Below are 22,999 nucleotides of genomic sequence, written 5' to 3' on the forward strand. Positions count from 1 at the left end.
ACCTCCCACTGCTCCATCACCTCCAAGTGCCCCATCACCTCCCACTGCCCCATCACCTCCCACTGCCCCATCACCTCCCACTGCCCCATCAGCTCCCACTGCCCCATCACCTCCCACTGCTCCATCAGCTCCATCACCTCCCACTGCCCCATCACCTCCCACTGCTCCATCACCTCCCACTGCCCCATCACCTCCCACTGCTCCATCAGCTCCATCACCTCCCACTGCTCCATCACCTCCCACTGCCCCATCACCTCCCACTGCTCCATCACCTCCCACTGCTCCATCACCTCCAAGTACTCCATCACCTCCCACTGCTCCATCACCTCCCACTGCCCCATCACCTCCCACTGCTCCATCACCTCCCACTGCTCCATCACCTCCCACTGCCCCATCACCTCCCACTGCTCCATCAGCTCCATCACCTCCCACTGCCCCATCACCTCCCACTGCTCCATCACCTCCCACTGCCCCATCACCTCCCACTGCTCCATCAGCTCCATCACCTCCCACTGCTCCATCACCTCCCACTGCCCCATCACCTCCCACTGCTCCATCACCTCCCACTGCTCCATCACCTCCAAGTACTCCATCACCTCCCACTGCTCCATCACCTCCCACTGCCCCATCACCTCCCACTGCTCCATCACCTCCCACTGCTCCATCACCTCCCACTGCCCCATCACCTCCCACTGCTCCATCACCTCCCACTGCCCCATCACCTCCCACTGCCCCATCACCTCCCACTGCTCCATCACCTCCCACTGCTCCATCACCTCCCACTGCTCCATCACCTCCCACTGCTCCATCACCTCCCACTGCCCCATCACCTCCCACTGCCCCATCACCTCCCACTGCTCCATCACCTCCCACTGCTCCATCACCTCCCACTGCTCCATCACCTCCCACTGCTCCATCACCTACACTTTAAATACACATAACTCCTCACTTAAATACACTTGTCACTTTAAACGTACTTACTGGTTAAAGTACTGATACCTACCTGTGCACTTTATCTTATATTTATATTCTTAATGTGAAGTGTCTTTGAGTATTATGAAAAGCGCTATATAAATTAAATGCATTATTACTATTATTATTAATTCTCGTACTGTGTTGATTGTTGTTGATTGTCTAGTGTTATTGTCTATTGTTGCACAACCCGCCATGACAAATTCTTTGTATGTGAAAACATACTTACAATGAAAGGTTCTGATTCTGATTCTTATTCACTGAGCTACATTTCGCTAAACACCCTCGTCACTCGCCGTAGTCACGTGTTCAAACCCGGAAGTAAATTTAACACGCTGCCGTGTGAGAAGCTGCTCCGACGAGGTTTCGATCAGTTTGGACTAGTTTGGACCGGGTTTGGTTCCTGGATCAGTTCTGGTTTAAAGATTCTGTTCATAGGTTCTGTGTGACGTCATGTCGCTGGTCAGCTGTGTACCTGGACAGTTTGATGACGCAGAGGAGGTCAGGTGAGACTGTTTACTGAGAGCTGACTTCTTCTTCTACCTGAACATCGGGGTTCTACTATATGTTCAGGTTCTACTGTTCTCAGTTCTACAGAACCTACCAGTACATTAGGTAGAGAACAGTAGAACCTACCAGTACATTGGGTAGAGAACAGTAGAACCTACCAGTACATTGGGTAGAGAACAGTATAACCTACCAGTACATTAGGTAGAGAACAGTAGAACCTACCAGTACATTGGGTAGAGAACAGTAGAATCTACCAGTGCATTGGGTAGAGAACAGTAGAACCTACCAGTACATTAGGTAGAGAACAGTAGAACCTACCAGTACATTGGGTAGAGAACAGTAGAACCTACCAGTACATTGGGTAGAGAACAGTAGAACCTACCAGTACATTGGGTAGAGAACAGTATAACCTACCAGTACATTGGGTAGAGAACAGTAGAATCTACCAGTGCATTGGGTAGAGAACAGTAGAACCTACCAGTACATTAGGTAGAGAACAGTAGAACCTACCAGTACATTAGGTAGAGAACAGTAGAACCTACCAATGCATTGGGTAGAGAACAGTAGAACCTACCAGTACATTAGGTAGAGAACAGTATAACCTACCAGTACATTAGGTAGAGAACAGTAGAACCTACCAATGCATTGGGTAGAGAACAGTAGAACCTACCAATGCATCGGGTAGAGAACAGTAGAACCTACCAGTGCATTGGGTAGAGAACAGTAGAACCTACCAGTACATTAGGTAGAGAACAGTAGAACCTACCAGTACATTGGATAGAGAACAGTAGAATCTACCAGTACATTGGGTAGAGAACAGTAGAACCTACCAGTACATTAGGTAGAGAACAGTAGAACCTACCAATGCATTGGGTAGAGAACAGTATAACCTACCAGTAAATTAGGTAGAGAACAGTAGAACCTATCAGTACATTAGGTAGAGAACAGTAGAACCTACCAATGCATTGGGTAGAGAACAGTATAACCTACCAGTACATTAGGTAGAGAACAGTAGAACCTACCAGTGCATTGGGTAAAGAACAGTAGAACCTACCAGTAAATTAGGTAGAGAACAGTAGAACCTACCAGTGCATTGGGTAGAGAACAGTAGAACCTACCAGTGCATTGGGTAGAGAACAGTAGAACCTACCAGTACATTAGGTAGAGAACAGTAGAACCTACCAGTACATTGGGTAGAGAACAGTAGAACCTACCAGTGCATTGGGTAGAGAACAGTAGAACCTACCAGTGCATTGGGTAGAGAACAGTAGAACCTACCAGTACATTGGGTAGAGAACAGTAGAACCTACCAGTACATTGGGTAGAGAACAGTAGAACCTACCAGTACATGTTGATTGTTGTTGATTGTCTAGTGTTATTGTCTATTGTTGCACAACCCGGCATGACAAATTCTTTGTATGTGAAAACATACTTACAATGAAAGGTTCTGATTCTGATTCTCATTCACTGAGCTACATTTCGCTAAACACCCTCGTCACTCGCCGTAGTCACGTGTTCAAACCCGGAAGTAAATTTAACACGCTGCCGTGTGAGAAGCTGCTCCGACGAGGTTTCGATCAGTTTGGACTAGTTTGGACCGGGTTTGGTTCCTGGATCAGTTCTGGTTTAAAGATTCTGTTCATAGGTTCTGTGTGACGTCATGTCGCTGGTCAGCTGTGTACCTGGACAGTTTGATGACGCAGAGGAGGTCAGGTGAGACTGTTTACTGAGAGCTGACTTCTTCTTCTACCTGAACATCGGGGTTCTACTATATGTTCAGGTTCTACTGTTCTCAGTTCTACAGAACCTACCAGTACATTAGGTAGAGAACAGTAGAACCTACCAGTACATTGGGTAGAGAACAGTAGAACCTACCAGTACATTGGGTAGAGAACAGTATAACCTACCAGTGCATTGGGTAGAGAACAGTAGAACCTACCAATGCATTGGGTAGAGAACAGTATAACCTACCAGTAAATTAGGTAGAGAACAGTATAACCTACCAGTACATTAGGTAGAGAACAGTATAACCTACCAGTACATTGGGTAGAGAACAGTAGAACCTACCAGTGCATTGGGTAGAGAACAGTAGAACCTACCAGTACATTAGGTAGAGAACAGTAGAACCTACCAGTACATTGGGTAGAGAACAGTAGAACCTACCAGTGCATTGGGTAGAGAACAGTAGAACCTACCAGTACATTAGGTAGAGAACAGTAGAACCTACCAATGCATTGGGTAGAGAACAGTAGAACCTACCAGTACATTAGGTAGAGAACAGTAGAACATACCAATGCATTGGGTAGAGAACAGTATAACCTACCAGTACATTGGGTAGAGAACAGTAGAACCTACCAGTACATTAGGTAGAGAACAGTAGAACCTACCAATGCATTGGGTAGAGAACAGTAGAACCTACCAGTACATTGGGTAGAGAACAGTAGAACCTACCAGTACATTGGGTAGAGAACAGTATAACCTACCAGTACATTAGGTAGAGAACAGTAGAACCTACCAATGCATTGGGTAGAGAACAGTATAACCTACCAGTACATTAGGTAGAGAACAGTAGAACCTACCAGTACATTGGGTAGAGAACAGTATAACCTACCAGTAAATTAGGTAGAGAACAGTAGAACCTACCAGTACATTAGGTAGAGAACAGTAGAACCTACCAATGCATTGGGTAGAGAACAGTATAACCTACCAGTACATTGGATAGAGAACAGTAGAACCTACCAGTACATTGGATAGAGAACAGTAGAACCTACCAGTACATTGGGTAAAGAACAGTAGAACCTACCAGTACATTAGGTAGAGAACAGTAGAACCTACCAATGCATTGGGTAGAGAACAGTAGAACCTACCAGTACATTAGGTAGAGAACAGTAGAACCTACCAGTACATTAGGTAGAGAACAGTAGAACCTACCAATGCATTGGGTAGAGAACAGTATAACCTACCAGTACATTAGGTAGAGAACAGTAGAACCTACCAGTGCATTGGGTAGAGAACAGTAGAACCTACCAGTAAATTAGGTAGAGAACAGTAGAACCTACCAGTGCATTGGGTAGAGAACAGTAGAACCTACCAGTGCATTGGGTAGAGAACAGTAGAACCTACCAGTACATTAGGTAGAGAACAGTAGAACCTACCTGTACATTGGATAGAGAACAGTAGAATCTACCAGTACATTGGGTAGAGAACAGTAGAACCTACCAGTACATTAGGTAGAGAACAGTAGAACCTACCAGTGCATTGGGTAGAGAACAGTAGAACATACCAGTACATTAGGTAGAGAACAGTAGAACCTACCAGTGCATTTGGTAGAGAACAGTAGAACCTACCAGTACATTAGGTAGAGAACAGTATAACCTACCAGTGCATTGGGTAGAGAACAGTAGAACCTACCAGTACATTAGGTAGAGAACAGTAGAACCTACCAGTATGTCGGGTAGAGAACAGCAGAACCTACCAGTACGTCGGGTAGAGAACAGTAGAACCTACCAGTACATTAGGTAGAGAACAGTAGAACCTACCAGTGCATTGGATAGAGAACAGTAGAACCTACCAGTACATTGGGTAGAGAACAGTAGAACCTACCAGTACATTGGGTAGAGAACAGTAGAACCTACCAGTGCATTGGGTAGAGAACAGTAGAACCTACCAGTACATTAGGTAGAAAACAGTAGAACCTACCAGTATGTCGGGTAGAGAACAGCAGAACCTACCAGTATGTCGGGTAGAGAACAGTAGAACCTACCAGTACATTAGGTAGAGAACAGTAGAACCTACCAGTGCATTGGATAGAGAACAGTAGAACCTACCAGTACATTGGGTAGAGAACAGTAGAACCTACCAGTACATTGGGTAGAGAACAGTAGAACCTACCAGTGCATTGGGTAGAGAACAGTAGAACCTACCAGTGCATTTGGTAGAGAACAGTAGAACCTACCAGTACATTGGGTAGAGAACAGTGTAACCTACCAGTGCATTGGGTAGAGAACAGTAGAACCTACCAGTACATTGGATAGAGAACAGTAGAACCTACCAGTACATTGGGTAGAGAACAGTAGAACCTACCAGTACGTCGGGAAGAGAACAGTAGAACCTACCAGTGCATTGGGTAGAGAACAGTAGAACCTACCAGTACATTGGGTAGAGAACAGTAGAACCTACCAGTGCATTGGGTAGAGAACAGTATAACCTACCAGTGCATTGGGTAGAGAACAGTAGAACCTACCAGTACATTGGGTAGAGAACAGTAGAACCTACCAGTACATTAGGTAGATAACAGTAGAACCTACCAGTGCATTGGGTAGAGAATAGTATAACCTACCAGTACATTAGGTAGAGAACAGTAGAACCTACCAGTGTATTAGGTAGAGAACAGTATAACCTACCAATGCATTGGGTAGAGAACAGTAGAACCTACCAGTACATTAGGTAGAGAACAGTAGAACCTACCAGTGCATTGGGTAGAGAACAGTATAACCTACCAGTGCATTGGGTAGAGAACAGTAGAACCTACCAGTACATTGGGTAGAGAACAGTAGAACCTACCAGTACATTAGGTAGATAACAGTAGAACCTACCAGTGCATTGGGTAGAGAACAGTAGAACCTACCAGTACATTAGGTAGAGAACAGTAGAACCTACCAGTACATTAGGTAGAGAACAGTAGAACCTACCAGTGCATTAGGTAGAGAACAGTAGAACCTACCAGTATGTCGGGTAGAGAACAGCAGAACCTACCAGTACGTCGGGTAGAGAACAGTAGAACCTACCAGTACATTAGTTAGAGAACAGTAGAACCCAACCAGTGCATTGGATAGAGAACAGTAGAACCTACCAGTACATTGGGTAGAAAACAGTAGAACCTACCAGTACATTGGGTAGAGAACAGTAGAACCTACCAGTGCATTGGGTCGAGAACAGCAGAACCTACCAGTACGTCGGGTAGAGAACAGCAGAACCTACCAGTACATTAGGTAGAGAACAGTAGAACCTACCAGTGCATTGGGTAGAGAACAGTAGAACCTACCAGTACATTAGGTAGAGAACAGTAGAACCTACCAGTACGTCGGGTAGAGAACAGCAGAACCTACCAGTACGTCGGGTAGAGAACAGCAGATCCTACCAGTACATTAGGTAGAGAACAGCAGACCCTACCAGTATGTCGGGTAGAGAACAGCAGAACCTACCAGTACATTAGGTAGAGAACAGTAGAACCTACCAGTACATCGGATAGAGAACAGCATAACCTACCAGTACGTCGGGAAGAGAACAGTAGAACCTACCAGTGCATTGGGTAGAGAACAGTAGAACCTACCAGTGCATTGGGTAGAGAACAGTAGAACCTACCAGTACATTAGGTAGAGAACAGTAGAACCTACCAGTACGTCGGGTAGAGAACAGCAGAACCTACCAGTACATTAGGTAGAGAACAGTAGAACCTACCAGTGCATTGGGTAGAGAACAGTAGAACCTACCAGTACATTAGGTAGAGAACAGTAGAACCTACCAGTACGTCGGGTAGAGAACAGCAGAACCTACCAGTACGTTGGGTAGAGAACAGCAGAATCTACCAGTACATTGGATAGAGAACAGTAGAACCTACCAGTGCATTGGGTAGAGAACAGTAGAACCTACCAGTGCATCGGGTAGAGAACAGTAGAACCTACCAGTGCATTGGGTAGAGAACAGTAGAACCTACCAGTGCATCGGGTAGAGAACAGTAGAACCTACCAGTGCATTGGGTAGAGAACAGTAGAACCTACCAGTGCATCGGGTAGAGAACAGTAGAACCTACCAGTGCATTGGGTAGAGAACAGTAGAACCTACCAGTGCATCGGGTAGAGAACAGTAGAACCTACCAGTGCATTGGGTAGAGAACAGTAGAACCTACCAGTGCATTGGTTAGAGAACAGTAGAACCTACCAGTGCATTGGGTAGAGAACAGTAGAACCTACCAGTGCATCGGGTAGAGAACAGTAGAACCTACCAGTGCATTGGGTAGAGAACAGTAGAACCTACCAGTGCATCGGGTAGAGAACAGTAGAACCTACCAGTGCATTGGGTAGAGAACAGTAGAACCTACCAGTGCATTGGGTAGAGAACAGTAGAACCTACCAGTGCATTGGGTAGAGAACAGTAGAACCTACCAGTGCATTGGGTAGAGAACAGTAGAACCTACCAGTGCATTGGGTAGAGAACAGTAGAACCTACCAGTGCATCGGGTAGAGAACAGTAGAACCTACCAGTGCATCGGGTAGAGAACAGTAGAACCTACCAGTGCATTGGGTAGAGAACAGTAGAACCTACCAGTGCATTGGGTAGAGAACAGTAGAACCTACCAGTGCATTGGGTAGAGAACAGTAGAACCTACCAGTGCATTGGGTAGAGAACAGTAGAACCTACCAGTGCATTGGGTAGAGAACAGTAGAATGGGTATTATTGGGGTGAATGTGCGTTAATGGGTTTGAATTCATTTATTTTGTAGAGCCCAAAATGACAACCTCCCCTCAGAGGGCTTTACATTCTGTACACATACGACATCCCTGACCTTTGACCTCACATCAGATCAAGAAAAACACTTTTACGATAAAAAAAAAACCTTGAATGGGTGTAAATTAGTATTATTTGGTGTGATTGGGTATTAATGGGTGTAAATGCGTATGAATGGTATTACTAGATGTGAATGGGTATTAATGTTTGAATGGGTGTTAATGGGTTTACATTAGTATTAATAGGTGTGAATGGGTAATTCAAATATATTTTGGAGAGCTTCACATCTCCATCATGAAAAATAAACAGCTGATGTTTCTGAGGGTTTTCTCTCTGCAGTGACCAATCAGAGCTGTTTGCTGCAACGCATCAAAGCAGCGATATCACTCTCCAGCCTTCATCAGACCGACAGCAGGAGGAATATGATGATGAAGATGATGATGAAGATGAGGAGTGGGCGTGGTGTTCTGCAGGAGGAGATCTTACCAAAAGATACAACAGGACAACCGTCAGCTTTCAGGTCAGACTCTCTGATCGATGAGTGCTGATTGATGATTCTGATTTTCAGTCAGCTGACTTACTCTGTTTGTTTTTATTGGTCAGTCCAACAGACAGAATCCGTCCAATAAGACGCTGCGGTCGACTCCGTCTGATAAAGCTCTGAGGAAATATGAACACAAGATCAACCTGGGTAACGACACACACACACTGTCATCGGCAATCATCACCAATCAATATCACATAGATATTGCCCTCAATGAGCAAACCAACATGGTTGACTGGGCTGACCAAGTGGAGGCTCTTTCCACAGTGGTCCTCCTCCTTCATTTGATTCACTGTTCTTAACGCTTACTAAGGACCGCCTCCCTGTTGAGCAGAGAAAACGACTTGTAGAATGTTTTATATCCAGACAACATCATGAGAGAGGAAACATTATTATTAGTGCTGGGCAAAGATGAAAAAAATGTATCGATTAATCAAATGATTTCTCTCTGATTAATCGCATTATGCGCAAAATTCAAGAATGAATTAAAAATTAGTGTATTGCACGCTTTTATTTTAAAGTAATGTTATCAGAAGGTTATAACAGGCCCTCTGGGAGCAACAGCAAGTTAACATACAGAATATAACTCTGTTTAAACAAAAATTCTCTAGCACAGAAAAAGCCCAGCTGTAATTGACTGTGCAGGAGACTTTTAGTCTGTAAAGCCTCTGAAACATAAAGCAGTTACACTGACCCAGCCGCCATCTTTGTAGTCCGCTCCGTTTCATACAAATGGACGGAGCATTAAGCCCCTCCCAATGCAAATGAATAAAATAATAATTAATAACGCGTTAACGTGCCCAGCCCTAATTATTATAAATATTATTAGTGACGTTTTAACACCCAGCCGACCGCTCTCACCCTGGACACGAGCTGTTGGAGTCCCTTCCATCTGGCAGGAGGCTGCGGTCCACCAAGTCCAAGACGCACGCCACTCAAACAGCTTCTTCCCGTCAGCAGTCAGCCTCATCAACGGAGCCCGGACCCCCCACGGACTGACTCTTCCATCCCCGGGTCTATTTACCACCCCTGGACTATTTATTTACTACCCCTCACTCCTCTGCATAACTTAAACATTACATACACTTTAGAATTGTACTTTATCTTACACTGTACATTTTACATTTTATTCTATGTCTCGTCTGCACTTTGTTTGTTTATTTGTTGTCTACTGTTGTTGCTTGTTGTTTGTTATATCTGACATCCTATGTTGCACCACCCACCACGCTATTCAATTCAATTCAGTTTATTTTATACAGCCCAATATCACAAATTACAAATTTGCCTGAGAGGGCTTTACAATCTGTACACATACGACATCCCTGACCTTTGACCTCACATCAGAACAGGAAAAACTCCCCAAAAAATAACCTTTGACAGGGAAAAAAGGGAAGAAACCTTCAGGAGAGCAACAGAGGAGGATCCCTCTCCCCGGATGGACAGAAGAATAGATGTCATGTGACCAGATGAACAGAGTTACAGAGTTACATAAACACATTACATGAATATGACAATGTATGAATGGAACTCCAATCCATGAAACAGAAGGAGGTAGAGAGGAGGGGGGGCGGGGCATCAGCAGGGCCAATGGGAGGCCGGTTCACCAGCATCAGACACCTCCAGGTCCAATGGACCCTATGAGACGTGAAGTCACAACGACTCCGGGGAGGAAGCAGAGTAATAAGGTGCAATGGAGAGATGTAAATTCATCCATAAGGAGAGAGAGAAGAGGAGATAGGTGCTCAGTGTATCCTAAAACATCCCCCAGCAGCCTATAAGCCTATAGCAGCATATCAAGGGGCTCGACCAGGGCAAACCTGATTCAGCCCTAACTATAAGGACTATTAAAGAGGAAAGTCTTAAGTCTATTCTTGAATGAGGTGACTGTGTCTGCCTCCCGGACTGAAAGTGGAAGCTGGTTCCATAAAAGAGGAGCTTGATAACTGAAGGCTCTGGCTCCCATCCTACTTTTTAGGACTCTAGGAACCACAAGTAGCCCCGCATTTAGTGAGCAGCTCTCTAGTGGGGCAATATGGTACTACAAGCTCCTTAAGATAAGTAATGTGATCTCTTTTCTTAGTTTTTGTGAGTACACGAGCTGCAGCATTCTGGATCAACTGGAGGGACTTAAGAGACTTATTAGAGCAGCCTGATAATAAGGAGTTGCAGTAATCTAGTCTGGAAGTAACAAACGCGTGAACCAGCTTTTCTGTATCTTTTTGAGACGAGATGTGCCTGATTTTTGAAATGTTACGTAGATGAAAAAATGCAGTCCTTGAGATTTGCTTAACGTGGAGTTAAAGGACAAGTCTGGGTCAAAGATAACTAGAGATTCTTTACAGTGGTGTTGGATGCCAGGGCAATGCCATCTACAGAAACCACATCACCAGATAATTGATCTCTGAGGTGTTCAGGGCCAGTAAAATAACTTCAGTTTTGTCTGAGTTTAACATCAGGAAGTTGCAGGTCATCCATGTTTTTATGTCTTTAAGACATTCTTGAATTTTAGCGAGCTGGTTGGTCTCCTCTGGTTTGATCCATAGATATAATTGAGTATCATCTGCATAGCAATGAAAGTTTATGGAGTGTTTCCTGATAAAGCATATATAAGGTAAATAAAATTGGTCCAACCTTGTGGAACTCCGTGATTAACGTTGGTGGTCATTGAGGCTTCATCGTTTACAAATACAAACTGAGATCGATCTGATAAATAGGATTTAAACCAACTTAGTGCGGTACCTGAAATGCCAATCGACTGATCCAGTCTCTGTAATAGGATGTCATGATCAATGGTGTCGAACGCAGCACTAAGTTCTAACAAGACCAGTACAGAGATGAGTCCTTTATCAGCACTAAGGTCTAACAAGACCAGTACAGAGATGAGTCCTTTATCAGAACTAAGGTCTAACAAGACCAGTACAGAGATGAGTCCTTTATCAGCACTAAGGTCTAACAAGACCAGTACAGAGATGAGTCCTTTAACAGCACTAAGGTCTAACAAGACCAGTACAGAGATGAGTCCTTTATCAGCACTAAGGTCTAACAAGACCAGTACAGAGATGAGTCCTTTAACAGCACTAAGGTCTAACAAGACCAGTACAGAGATGAGTCCTTTATCAGCACTAAGGTCTAACAAGACCAGTACAGAGATGAGTCCTTTATCAGCACTAAGGTCTAACAAGACCAGTACAGAGATGAGTCCTTTATCAGCACTAAGGTCTAACAAGACCAGTACAGAGATGAGTCCTTTATCAGCACTAAGGTCTAACAAGACCAGTACAGAGATGAGTCATTTATCAGCACTAAGGTCTAACAAGACCAGTACAGAGATGAGTCCTTTATCAGCACTAAGGTCTAACAAGACCAGTACAGAGATGAGTCCTTTATCAGCACTAAGGTCTAACAAGACCAGTACAGAGATGAGTCCTTTATCAGCACTAAGGTCTAACAAGACCAGTACAGAGATGAGTCCTTTATCAGCACTAAGGTCTAACAAGACCAGTACAGAGATGAGTCCTTTATCAGCACTAAGGTCTAACAAGACCAGTACAGAGATGAGTCCTTTATCAGCACTAAGGTCTAACAATGTCTCCAAACACCTGGACATGAGACTGACAGGTCATGTGAGGCTGAAGCAGCCTGTGATTGGTGCCCTTTTTTCTGGAGACAGAGGATGTATTCATAAAACTATAATAAAGACATGTTTCATAACCGATGCCTCTGATTGAAGCTCTAATAACCGTATTTCATCTTTATACGTGGAAAAGGATACAACAGGTATTCAATCAATTGTATTGATTGATCAGTTTGTTTGTTATTGTTTCAGATAAACTGAATTACGCCGACTCGGTGATCAACAAAGTGACGACTATGCAGAAACAGAAAGAAGCCGCCACGTACGTGTGACCTCGTGTTGTGTGACATCACAGGTCATGTGACGCGTGTGACTAATGATTTGATTGGCTGCTTTCTGCAGGTACAGAGTGAAAGACAAAGCCGACCGAGCCACAGTGGAACAGGTGAGGATGCTTTTATTTTGAAAAGGTCTGGCCTCATTACCAATTTATCTCACTGGTAGTTTATTGATTACGTGAAGAATCCAACCCAAAGGACTTTTAGTGGTTAAGCAGGTTGACTTCTGAACATGGGGACAGGGGTTTGATCCCACTTGCTCCTCATGTCATAACTGTGATCAAACACTTCATGAATGTCCCTCTCAGCTGATTGTTGGTCTTCTTCTGCAGGTTTTAGATCCTCGAACTCGAATGATTCTCTTCAAGATGTTGAGTCGCGGAGTCATCTGTGAAATCAATGGCTGCATCAGCACAGGGAAGGAGGTCAGCAATCATTGATCAATACACTGATTTATACACTGATGTCTTAAGTCAAATAAGACTTCAACACACATGTATTTATGTGTATGTGTATGTATGTATGTATGTATGTATATGTATATGTATATGTATATGTATATGTATATATATATATATATATATATATATATATATATATATATATATATATATATATATATATATATATGTATATGTGTGTGTTTAATATATGTGTTTCAGGCTAATGTTTATCACGCCAGCACCTCTGCAGGAGAAAGTAGAGCCATTAAGATCTACAAGACCTCCATCCTGCTGTTCAAAGACCGGGACAAATACGTCAGTGGAGAGTTCAGGTAGAGAGAGAGGAGGGGGGGGGGGGGGGGGGGGGAGAGGGACACCCTCCCTCACTGTTAACGTTAGTTAACATGACAGCTAACCAATGCAGCAAGAGAGCATACAGGCTCCTCCCCTTCAGTACATGCATGAACCTCCTGTTCTCTCCAAAATAAAACTGACATCAGACTAGCTAATCAATAATCAGCAGACAGTTTATTAGCTGTTCTCAGTCATCATGAGGTACTAACAGTTTTAAGTTATTCTTCTGTTCTGCAGGTTCCGTCATGGTTACTGTAAAGGAAACCCCAGGAAGATGGTGAGAACCTGGGCAGAGAAGGAGATGAGGAACCTTATCAGGTCAGAACCTTTCTACTGACACATAGAACCGTATCCAACCAGCCGATAGAACCCAGTTGAACCTGTTCTGACCAGCTGACAATACCCAGTAGAACCTTATCCGACCAGCTGATAGAACCCAGTAGAACCTTATCTGACTAGCTGCCAATACCCAGTAGAACCTTATCCGACAAGCCGATAGAACCCAGTGGAACCTTATCTGACCAGCTGACAGTACCCAGTAGAACCGTATCCGACTAGCTGCCAATATCCAGTAGAACCTTATCCGACAAGCCGATAGAACCCAGTTGAACCTGTTCTGACCTGCTGAGAGTACCCAGTAGAACCGTATCCGACAAGCCGATATAACCCAGTTGAACTTGTACTGACCAGCTGACAGTACCCAGTAGAACCTTTTCCGACCAGCCGATAGAACCCAGTAGAATCTTATCCGACCAGCTGATAGAACCCAGTAGAACATTACAGTTTGTGGGTTTCAGGCTGCAGACGGCAGGAATCCCGAGTCCAGAACCAAAGCTGCTCAGAAGTCACGTTCTGCTGATGAGCTTCATCGGAAAAGACAACATGTAAGAACTTATCAGAGCCACAGAGCAGAGACGTTTAAAGACTAATCACGACTGTCCGGTCCTGCCTCTTGTACTGACCCGTTGTTTATTGGCCAGGCCGGCTCCTCTGTTGAAGAACGCGGCGTTGTCGGAGTCGAAGGCTTGTGAGCTCTACCTGCAGGTTCTACAGAACATGAGAAAGATGTTCCAGGAGGCTCGACTTGTCCACGCTGACCTCAGCGAGTTCAACATGCTGTAAGAGCCTTGACACGCCCCCTACACACACACATACAACCCCTTCAAAATAAAAGCCTCTAAAACTCACTAACCTGTCTGTAGATATCACAACGGAGACGCTTACATCATTGACGTGTCCCAGTCGGTGGAGCACGACCATCCTCACGCGCTCGAGTTCCTCAGGAAGGACTGCAGTAACGTCAACGGTGAGCCAGCGCCGTGTTTTCTGCTGTTCGTAAGACGACACTGTGACACTGGGTTTAGGTGGACGAGGACATCATAACGTCATCGTTGGTTTGTGGACTGACGTTTTGAAGCCTTCAGCTGTACTTGTCGCCATGTTTTTTGGAACCGGAAGTGACAGTAGAGGGAGGAGCTAAATACAACTGAACACTGAATAAGACATTTCTAGGATCAAAATCAAGTTTAGTGAAGTGAAAACAGTGAAAAGGTTAGTTGTAAGACAAAAACCTGGACAACACTGTGGCGTCGACCTGTCAATCACCTGCTTTATGGTCTGTTTGACTCTAAATGGCCATAATTTACTAAATGAACATCATTCTGTATTGAAGAAGACTTGAAACTAGAGATTGAGACCAAAAACTAATGTTTACAATGTTTACTGAGGGAATACATCAAGAGAGAAGTAGAGTCATTTATATAGACTTCTATACAACCAGAGGAGTCGCCCCCTGGTGGTCAGGAGAGAGAATGCAGCTTTAACACATGAAGCATAGACTTCTATACAACTAGAGGAGTCGCCCCCTGGTGGTCAGGAGAGAGAATGCAGCTTTAACACATGAAGCATAGACTTCTATACAACCAGAGGACTCTCCCCCTGGTGGTCAGGAGAGAGAATGCAGCTTTAACACATGAAGCATAGACTTCTATACAACTAGAGGAGTCGCCCCCTGGTGGTCAGGAGAGAGAATGCAGCTTTAACACATGAAGCATAGACTTCTATACAACCAGAGGACTCGCCCCCTGGTGGTCAGGAGGGAGAATGCAGCTTTAACACATGAAGCATAGACTTCTATACAACCAGAGGACTCGCCCCCTGGTGGTCAGGAGGGAGAATGCAGCTTTAACACATGAAGCATAGACTTCTATACAACCAGAGGAGTCGCCCCCTGGTGGTCAGGAGGGAGAATGCAGCTTTAACACATGAAGCATAGACTTCTATACAACCAGAGGATTCGCCCCCTGGTGGTCAGGAGAGAGAATGCAGCTTTAACACATGAAGCATAGACTTCTATACAACCCGAGGAGTCGCACCCTGGTGGTCAGGAGAAAGAATGCAGCTTTAACACATGAAGCATAGACTTCTATACAACCCGAGGAGTCGCCCCCTGGTGGACAGGAGAGAGAATGCAGCTTTAACACATGAAGCATAGACTTCTATACAACCCGAGGAGTCGCCCCCTGGTGGACAGGAGAGAGAATGCAGCTTTAACACATGAAGCATAGACTTCTATACAACCCGAGGAGTCACCCCCTGGTGGACAGGAGAGAGAATGCAGCTTTAACACATGAAGCATAGACTGCTATACAACCAGAGGAGTCACCCCCTGGTGGTCAGTAGAGAGAATGCAGCTTTAACACATGAAGCATAGACTTCTATACAACCCGAGGAGTCACCCCCTGGTGGACAGGAGAGAGAATGCAGCTTTAACACATGAAGCATAGACTTCTATACAACCCGAGGAGTCACCCCCTGGTGGTCAGGAGAGAGAATGCAGCTTTAACACATGAAGCATAGACTTCTATACAACCAGAGGAGTCACCCCCTGGTGGTCAGGATAGAGAATGCATCTTTACAACCAGAGGAGTCGCCCCCTGGTGGTCAGGATAGAGAATGCATCTTTACCACTTAAGGTTGCTCTGTTATAGGAACACATTCTGAGATGAGTCACTAATATCAAGTCCTCTCCAGAATGTTGATGCTTTGCTCTAATCTGTACCGGCGGGTTCAGATCTGTCAGCTGATCTGATTTGTTTTTTCCCAGAGTTCTTTGTGAAGCGCGGCGTCGCGGTGATGACGGTCAGAGAGCTTTTTGACTTCATCACCGACCCATCGATCACCTGCGACAACATCGACCAATACCTGGAGAAGGTCTGAACACTCACTGGAAAAACTATATTCTTAAAAACATGCTCAAAACAAACAAGTAAAAGAAACAATAGAAACAAGATAGAGATATTTGTATTATTCTGTCATTGGTCGTCCAGGCAATGGTGATTGCAGATGAGCGGACGTCGGAGCAGCGGTCGGATCAGGACGGAGTAGACGAGGAGGTGACGGAGAACACAAGCATCCTCCTATTCAGCTGGTAACAACAGCCTGACCTCTGACCTCCCCTCCCCCCCTCAGGTGTTTATGAAGGCCTACATCCCCCGCACTCTGACGGAGGTGAGTCACTACGAGCGAGATGTTGACCTGATGAGGATGAAGGAGGAGGAGTCGGCCATCTTTGGACACGACGACAATGTAAGAGACACGAGACATAGAGACAAGTAAACACATTGGAGAGGAATGGATAAATTAATAAATAAATTAGCAGAAGAGACGCGTCACCTTTTATTGGATAGAATTAAATATATTTAGTTTTCAATTAAAAATATTTCTATAGCCCAAAATTACAAACTCCTCAGAGGGTACACATACCACATCCTCTGACCTTTGACCTCACATCAGAACAGGAAGACCCTTTAAGGAGAGAAAAGGGGCCGAAAGCTCAGGGAGAGCAACAGAGGGGGGTCCTCAGGATGGACAGAGGTTCAATAGATGTCATGTGGCCAGAAGTACAATAGATGTCATGTGACCAGAAGAACAATAGATGTCATGTGACCAGAAGAACAATAGATGTCATGTAACCAGAAGTACAATAGATGTCATGTGACCAGAAGTACAATAGATGTCATGTGACCAGAAGAACAATAGATGTCATGTGACCAGAAGTACAATAGATGTCATGTGACCAGAAGAACAATAGATGTCATGTAACCAGAAGTACAATAGATGTCATGTGACCAGAAGTACAATAGATGTCATGTGGCCAGAAGAACAATAGATGTTATGTGGCCAGAAGTACAATAGATGTCATGTGACCAGAAGAACAATAGATGTCATGTGACCAGAAGAACAATAGATGTCATGTGACCAGAAGAACAATAGATGTCATGTAACCAGAAGTACAATAGGTGTCATGTGACCAGAAGTACAATAGATGTCATGTGACCAGAAGAACAATAGATGTCATGTGACCAGAAGTACAATAGATGTCATGTGACCAGAAGTACAATAGATGTCATGTGACCAGAAGTACAATAGATGTCATGTGACCAGATGTCATGTGACCAGAAGTACAATAGATGTCATGTGACCAGAAGTACAATAGATGTCATGTGACCAGAATGGAATTACAGTTACAACATATTCAATGTATACAACATAATGATTCATACAATGAGTAGTACCATGAAGAAGTTATAACACAATTGATTACCAGTTACCTGTGTTACCTGTTGCCTCTCTGTTACCTGTCTGTGTTGCCTGTGTTACCAGTTACCTCTGTTACCTGTCTGTGTTACCTGTTGCCTCTCTGTTACCTGTCTGTGTTGCCTGTGTTACCAGTTACCTCTGTTACCTGTCTGTGTTACCTGTTGCCTCTCTGTTACCTGTCTGTGTTGCCTGTGTTACCAGTTACCTGTGTTACCTGTTGCCTCTGTTACCTGTCTGTGTTGCCTGTTGCCTCTCTGTTACCTGTCTGTGTTACCTGTGTTACCAGTTACCTGTGTTACCTGTTGCCTCTGTTACCTGTCTGTGTTACCTCTGTTACCTGTCTGTGTTGCCTGTTGCCTCTCTGTTACCTGTCTGTGTTACCTGTTGCCTCTCTGTTACCTGTCTGTGTTGCCTGTGTTACCAGTTACCTGTGTTACCTGTTGCCTCTGTTATCTGTCTCTGTTACCTGTTGCCTCTCTGTTACCTGTTGTCTCTGTTACCTGTTGTCTCTGTTACCTGTTGTCTCTGTTACCTGTTGCCTCTGTTACCTGTTGCCTCTGTTACCTGTTGCCTCTGTTACCTGTTGCCTCTGTTACCTGTTGCCTCTCTGTTACCTGTTGCCTCTGTTACCTGTTGCCTCTGTTACCTGTTGTCTCTGTTACCTGTTGCCTCTGTTACCTGTTGCCTCTCTGTTACCTGTTGCCTCTGTTACCTGTTGCCTCTGTTACCTGTTGTCTCTGTTACCTGTTGCCTCTGTTACCTGTTGCCTCTCTGTTACCTGTTGTCTCTGTTACCTGTTGTCTCTGTTACCTGTTGCCTCTGTTACCTGTTGTCTCTGTTACCTGTTGTCTCTGTTACCTGTTGCCTCTGTTACCTGTTGCCTCTCTGTTACCTGTTGCCTCTGTTACCTGTTGCCTCTCTGTTACCTGTTGCCTCTGTTACCTGTTGCCTCTCTGTTACCTGTTGCCTCTGTTACCTGTTGCCTCTCTGTTACCTGTTGCCTCTGTTACCTGTTGCCTCTGTTACCTGTTGTCTCTGTTACCTGTTGCCTCTGTTACCTGTTGCCTCTCTGTTACCTGTTGCCTCTGTTACCTGTTGCCTCTCTGTTACCTGTTGCCTCTGTTACCTGTTGCCTCTGTTACCTGTCTCTGTTACCTGTTGCCTCTCTGTTACCTGTTGTCTCTGTTACCTGTTGTCTCTGTTACCTGTTGCCTCTCTGTTACCTGTTGCCTCTGTTACCTGTTGCCTCTGTTACCTGTTGTCTCTGTTACCTGTTGCCTCTGTTACCTGTTGCCTCTCTGTTACCTGTTGCCTCTGTTACCTGTTGCCTCTGTTACCTGTTGTCTCTGTTACCTGTTGCCTCTGTTACCTGTTGCCTCTCTGTTACCTGTTGCCTCTGTTACCTGTTGCCTCTCTGTTACCTGTTGCCTCTGTTACCTGTTGCCTCTGTTACCTGTCTCTGTTACCTGTTGCCTCTGTTACCTGTTGCCTCTCTGTTACCTGTTGCCTCTGTTACCTGTTGCCTCTCTGTTACCTGTTGCCTCTGTTACCTGTTGCCTCTCTGTTACCTGTTGCCTCTGTTACCTGTTGCCTCTGTTACCTGTTGTCTCTGTTACCTGTTGCCTCTGTTACCTGTTGCCTCTCTGTTACCTGTTGCCTCTGTTACCTGTTGCCTCTGTTACCTGTTGTCTCTGTTACCTGTTGCCTCTGTTACCTGTTGCCTCTCTGTTACCTGTTGCCTCTGTTACCTGTTGCCTCTCTGTTACCTGTTGCCTCTGTTACCTGTTGCCTCTGTTACCTGTCTCTGTTACCTGTTGCCTCTGTTACCTGTTGCCTCTCTGTTACCTGTTGCCTCTGTTACCTGTTGCCTCTCTGTTACCTGTTGCCTCTGTTACCTGTTGCCTCTCTGTTACCTGTTGCCTCTGTTACCTGTTGCCTCTGTTACCTGTTGTCTCTGTTACCTGTTGCCTCTGTTACCTGTTGCCTCTCTGTTACCTGTTGCCTCTGTTACCTGTTGCCTCTGTTACCTGTTGTCTCTGTTACCTGTTGCCTCTGTTACCTGTTGCCTCTCTGTTACCTGTTGCCTCTGTTACCTGTTGCCTCTCTGTTACCTGTTGCCTCTGTTACCTGTTGCCTCTGTTACCTGTCTCTGTTACCTGTTGCCTCTGTTACCTGTTGCCTCTCTGTTACCTGTTGCCTCTGTTACCTGTTGCCTCTCTGTTACCTGTTGCCTCTGTTACCTGTCTCTGTTACCTGTTGCCTGTTACCTGTTGCCTCTGTTACCTGTTGCCTCTCTGTTACCTGTTGCCTCTGTTACCTGTTGCCTCTGTTACCTGTTGCCTCTCTGTTACCTGTTGCCTCTGTTACCTGTCTCTGTTACCTGTTGCCTCTGTTACCTGTTGCCTCTCTGTTGCCTCTGTTACCTGTTGACTATCTGTGTTGCCTGTAGGGTCAGTGGTTAGCAGGTCTGTCTTTCAATCAGGGGGTTGGTGGTTCAATCCCCGCCCTAGTCGATGTGTCCTTGAGCAAGACACTTAACCCTGAATTGTTCCCTGTAGCTGTTCTACAGTGTATGAATGTAACATGATTGTAAGTCGCTTTGGATAAAAGTGTCAGCTAAATGACATGTAATGTACATCTGTTACCTGTGTTGCCTGTTACCTGTCTGTGTTGCCTGTTACCTGTCTGTGTTGCCTGTTACCTGTCTGTGTTGCCTGTTACCTGTAGTACCTGTTAACAACATGAGTGTTTCTGTTGGGCAGGTTCTGTACCAGACGCTGACCGGACTGAGGAAGGATCTGTCTGGAGTTCAAACGGTACGTGCACCTCTCACTTATTTGGCCATGAAGAAGAGCAGTATATTGATAAGAGAGCTCCTAGTAGTAAAGGTGTATTACATGTCATTTAGCTGACGCTTTTATCCAAAGCGACTTACAATAAATTAATTCAACTGAGTACAAACTCAGAACAACAAGAATCCAGAAAGTAACATTTCTTCAATAAAGTTAAACTACAAAGTGCTTTAAGTAAGAGCTACTACATGGTAAAGGGACTGTACATGTCATCATTCACTCTGCCATCAACCAGGAGTCCTTCATGCATTCATCTGTTGATGATGAGGTTGGAGAATCCTCCTCTTGCATCCTTCCCCTGAGGTCTCTACGCCGATGCTGGGTGGTTATTTCTGGTTTAGACTCCTCTTGGCTCTCCTTAGGCAGGGGGGGGGTTCTCTGGTTTAGACTCCTTGTCTCCTGTCCTTGGCAGTGGAAAGAGACGGGTGGCGCAGTAAGAAAATAGAGTTAAACAGTTTTACCCCTGACTTGTTCAGGCAAACTCCATTTGCCTAAAAAAGATGTCTTCGCTGCCAGATTAGGTAAACATTGTTGATATAATGTACTGAATGGTCAGTACATGTAGTTGACAGCCATCTGTTCAGTTCAAACAGCCTGCTGAACCTTTCATCTCCTTCTCTGACTGGTGGTAGAGGGCCACTGATGAACACCTCAGCATTGACACAGCTGACTGTTTAACAAGTCAATAAAGTCTCTCTTCAGAACTTCAGACTGTTGTTTCACAATATCACAGCTTCCCGTATGCACGATGATGTCTTCCACGGTGGGATGGTGAGCCACGATGTTCAAGATCTTTTCTCATGTTAGAGACCATATCTGTTAGAAAGCAGAGTATTTTGGTATTCTTGCTGCACACCATTCAGACATCTTTTTCAGCATAGTCACCAACAATCAGAGTCTCAGGCAGTCGGTAGCTTTTCCTCTCAGTTCTTACCTTACTTTGAGAAGATAGCTGCTTATCCAGGTCATAAGATCTAGGATCCTGCAACATTGGAGTAAATCTGTTTTCAAGTTGTAGGCTTGGTTGTCGTTGAGGTGTTTTGCTGGTTCTACTTTTCCCAGCTGCCTGATGGGTTGAGGAGGAGTTCTGCCTGCGTAGTAGTGCAGGTCAGCCAGCCGCACCACTAATCTCAGAGTGCTGGGCTCTGCCTGTTAGTCGTCCTCCCACCTCCTGCCTCTTCGGCTTTTCACCGAGAGAGCTCCAGAGAGGACTACCATTCGAGGATTCATTAACAGCTACACAGCCCTCCTGTTTCGTGCTAGGCCTGGTGGTGCTAGTTAGCTTGGTGTGCTAGTTAGCCGTTTGTTAGTTTGCACTTGTCCATGGTAAAGTGGTATTGTTCTCACACAGTCCATTCACCTCAACATTCACTTCTAGTCGTGGATTTTTGTCTACAAGACTGCATCTTCTGCAGGAGTTTGTGGTAGTCGTCCGTGGAGAGGGGTGGCATCGTGCTGCTAATTAGCTTTAGCTTAGCTGCTAAGTAGCATATAGCTATTTATCTTTAAACCAGCAGAAATATGGCAATAGTCTGTTAATTCTACAAAGAAATAGAGTCCCAGTGATGTTCATGTGTCCAGGAGCTGCTGCTCAAAGATTCTCACGGAAGAAAAACAAGAATATCAGAAGTTAATAGCAGAAAAAAGGCAAACATAGACGAGAGCAAGCAGCAAAGCGGCTGCACTGTAAGAAAGCAGGAACTCACAAGACGGATCAGCTGTTTCCTCTGTCAGCGCCTCCCCAAATATCCGATGAGTAGACCAACTTTGATTCTCTCAGGTTCCTGCCCTGCTGGAGAATGACCTGTCTTCATCCTCGGAGGAGGAGGATGCAGAAGAAGAAGAAGAAGAAGATCATCAGCAGGAGAAGAGTGAGGAAGCCCAGATGGAAAAAAAGGTATTGAACACTTTATATCGTAGAAGCAGTCTGTAATAAAGAGTTAGTCTCCTAAATTCAAACTCAAAATCTTTTTTTATTTCAGGAAAAGAAGAAGATAGTGAAAGAAGCTCAGAGAGAAAAAAGAACAAAAAAAGTTCCAAAACACGTGAAGAGGAGGAAAGAGAAAGTGTCCAAGATGAAAAAAGGCAAATGAAGACTTCTTGTTTGTCCGTATGGACTCCCTGTGTATCTCTGACCCCTGATCCCCCCCCTGACCTCTGACCCCTGATCCCCTCTGACCTCTAATCCCCCCTGACCTCTGACCCCTAATCCCCCCCTGACTTCTGACCCTTCAGCAGCACAACAAACTGCAATCACTTTAAACTTCACAAGAAACTTTTAATAAAATGTTTTTATCATCATG

At 44.8% G+C, this 22,999-nt stretch overlaps 1 protein-coding gene across 3 annotated transcripts; it reads left to right on the forward strand.

Moving 5' to 3' along the window:
• Positions 1 to 1,258: 1,258 nt before the first annotated feature.
• Positions 1,259 to 22,998, forward strand: riok1 (RIO kinase 1 (yeast)). Of its 3 annotated transcripts, none has more exons than XM_034555874.1 (17): positions 1,259 to 1,478; positions 8,329 to 8,509; positions 8,593 to 8,680; positions 12,360 to 12,429; positions 12,510 to 12,552; positions 12,778 to 12,870; positions 13,108 to 13,220; positions 13,480 to 13,560; positions 14,040 to 14,126; positions 14,223 to 14,360; positions 14,445 to 14,548; positions 16,349 to 16,455; positions 16,572 to 16,637; positions 16,714 to 16,830; positions 20,607 to 20,660; positions 22,477 to 22,592; positions 22,677 to 22,997. In XM_034555874.1, the coding sequence occupies exons 1-17, from the start codon at positions 1,426 to 1,428 to the stop codon at positions 22,855 to 22,857; spliced, it is 1,692 nt and encodes a 563-aa protein (XP_034411765.1). In that variant the 5' UTR covers positions 1,259 to 1,425; the 3' UTR covers positions 22,858 to 22,997. The 3 variants fall into 3 exon arrangements, with proteins under 3 accessions (XP_034411765.1, XP_034411766.1, XP_034411767.1); XM_034555875.1 differs by lacking the exon at positions 1,259 to 1,478 and adding an exon at positions 2,868 to 3,190; XM_034555876.1 differs by lacking the exon at positions 1,259 to 1,478 and adding an exon at positions 2,997 to 3,195 and having other exon boundaries at positions 22,477 to 22,593; positions 22,679 to 22,998.
• The last annotated feature ends 1 nt before the right edge of the window (position 22,999 follows it).

The sequence above is a fragment of the Cyclopterus lumpus genome, chromosome 17, assembly GCF_009769545.1.
Source record: "Cyclopterus lumpus isolate fCycLum1 chromosome 17, fCycLum1.pri, whole genome shotgun sequence".
In the NCBI taxonomy this organism is placed as follows: Eukaryota; Metazoa; Chordata; class Actinopteri; order Perciformes; family Cyclopteridae; genus Cyclopterus; species Cyclopterus lumpus.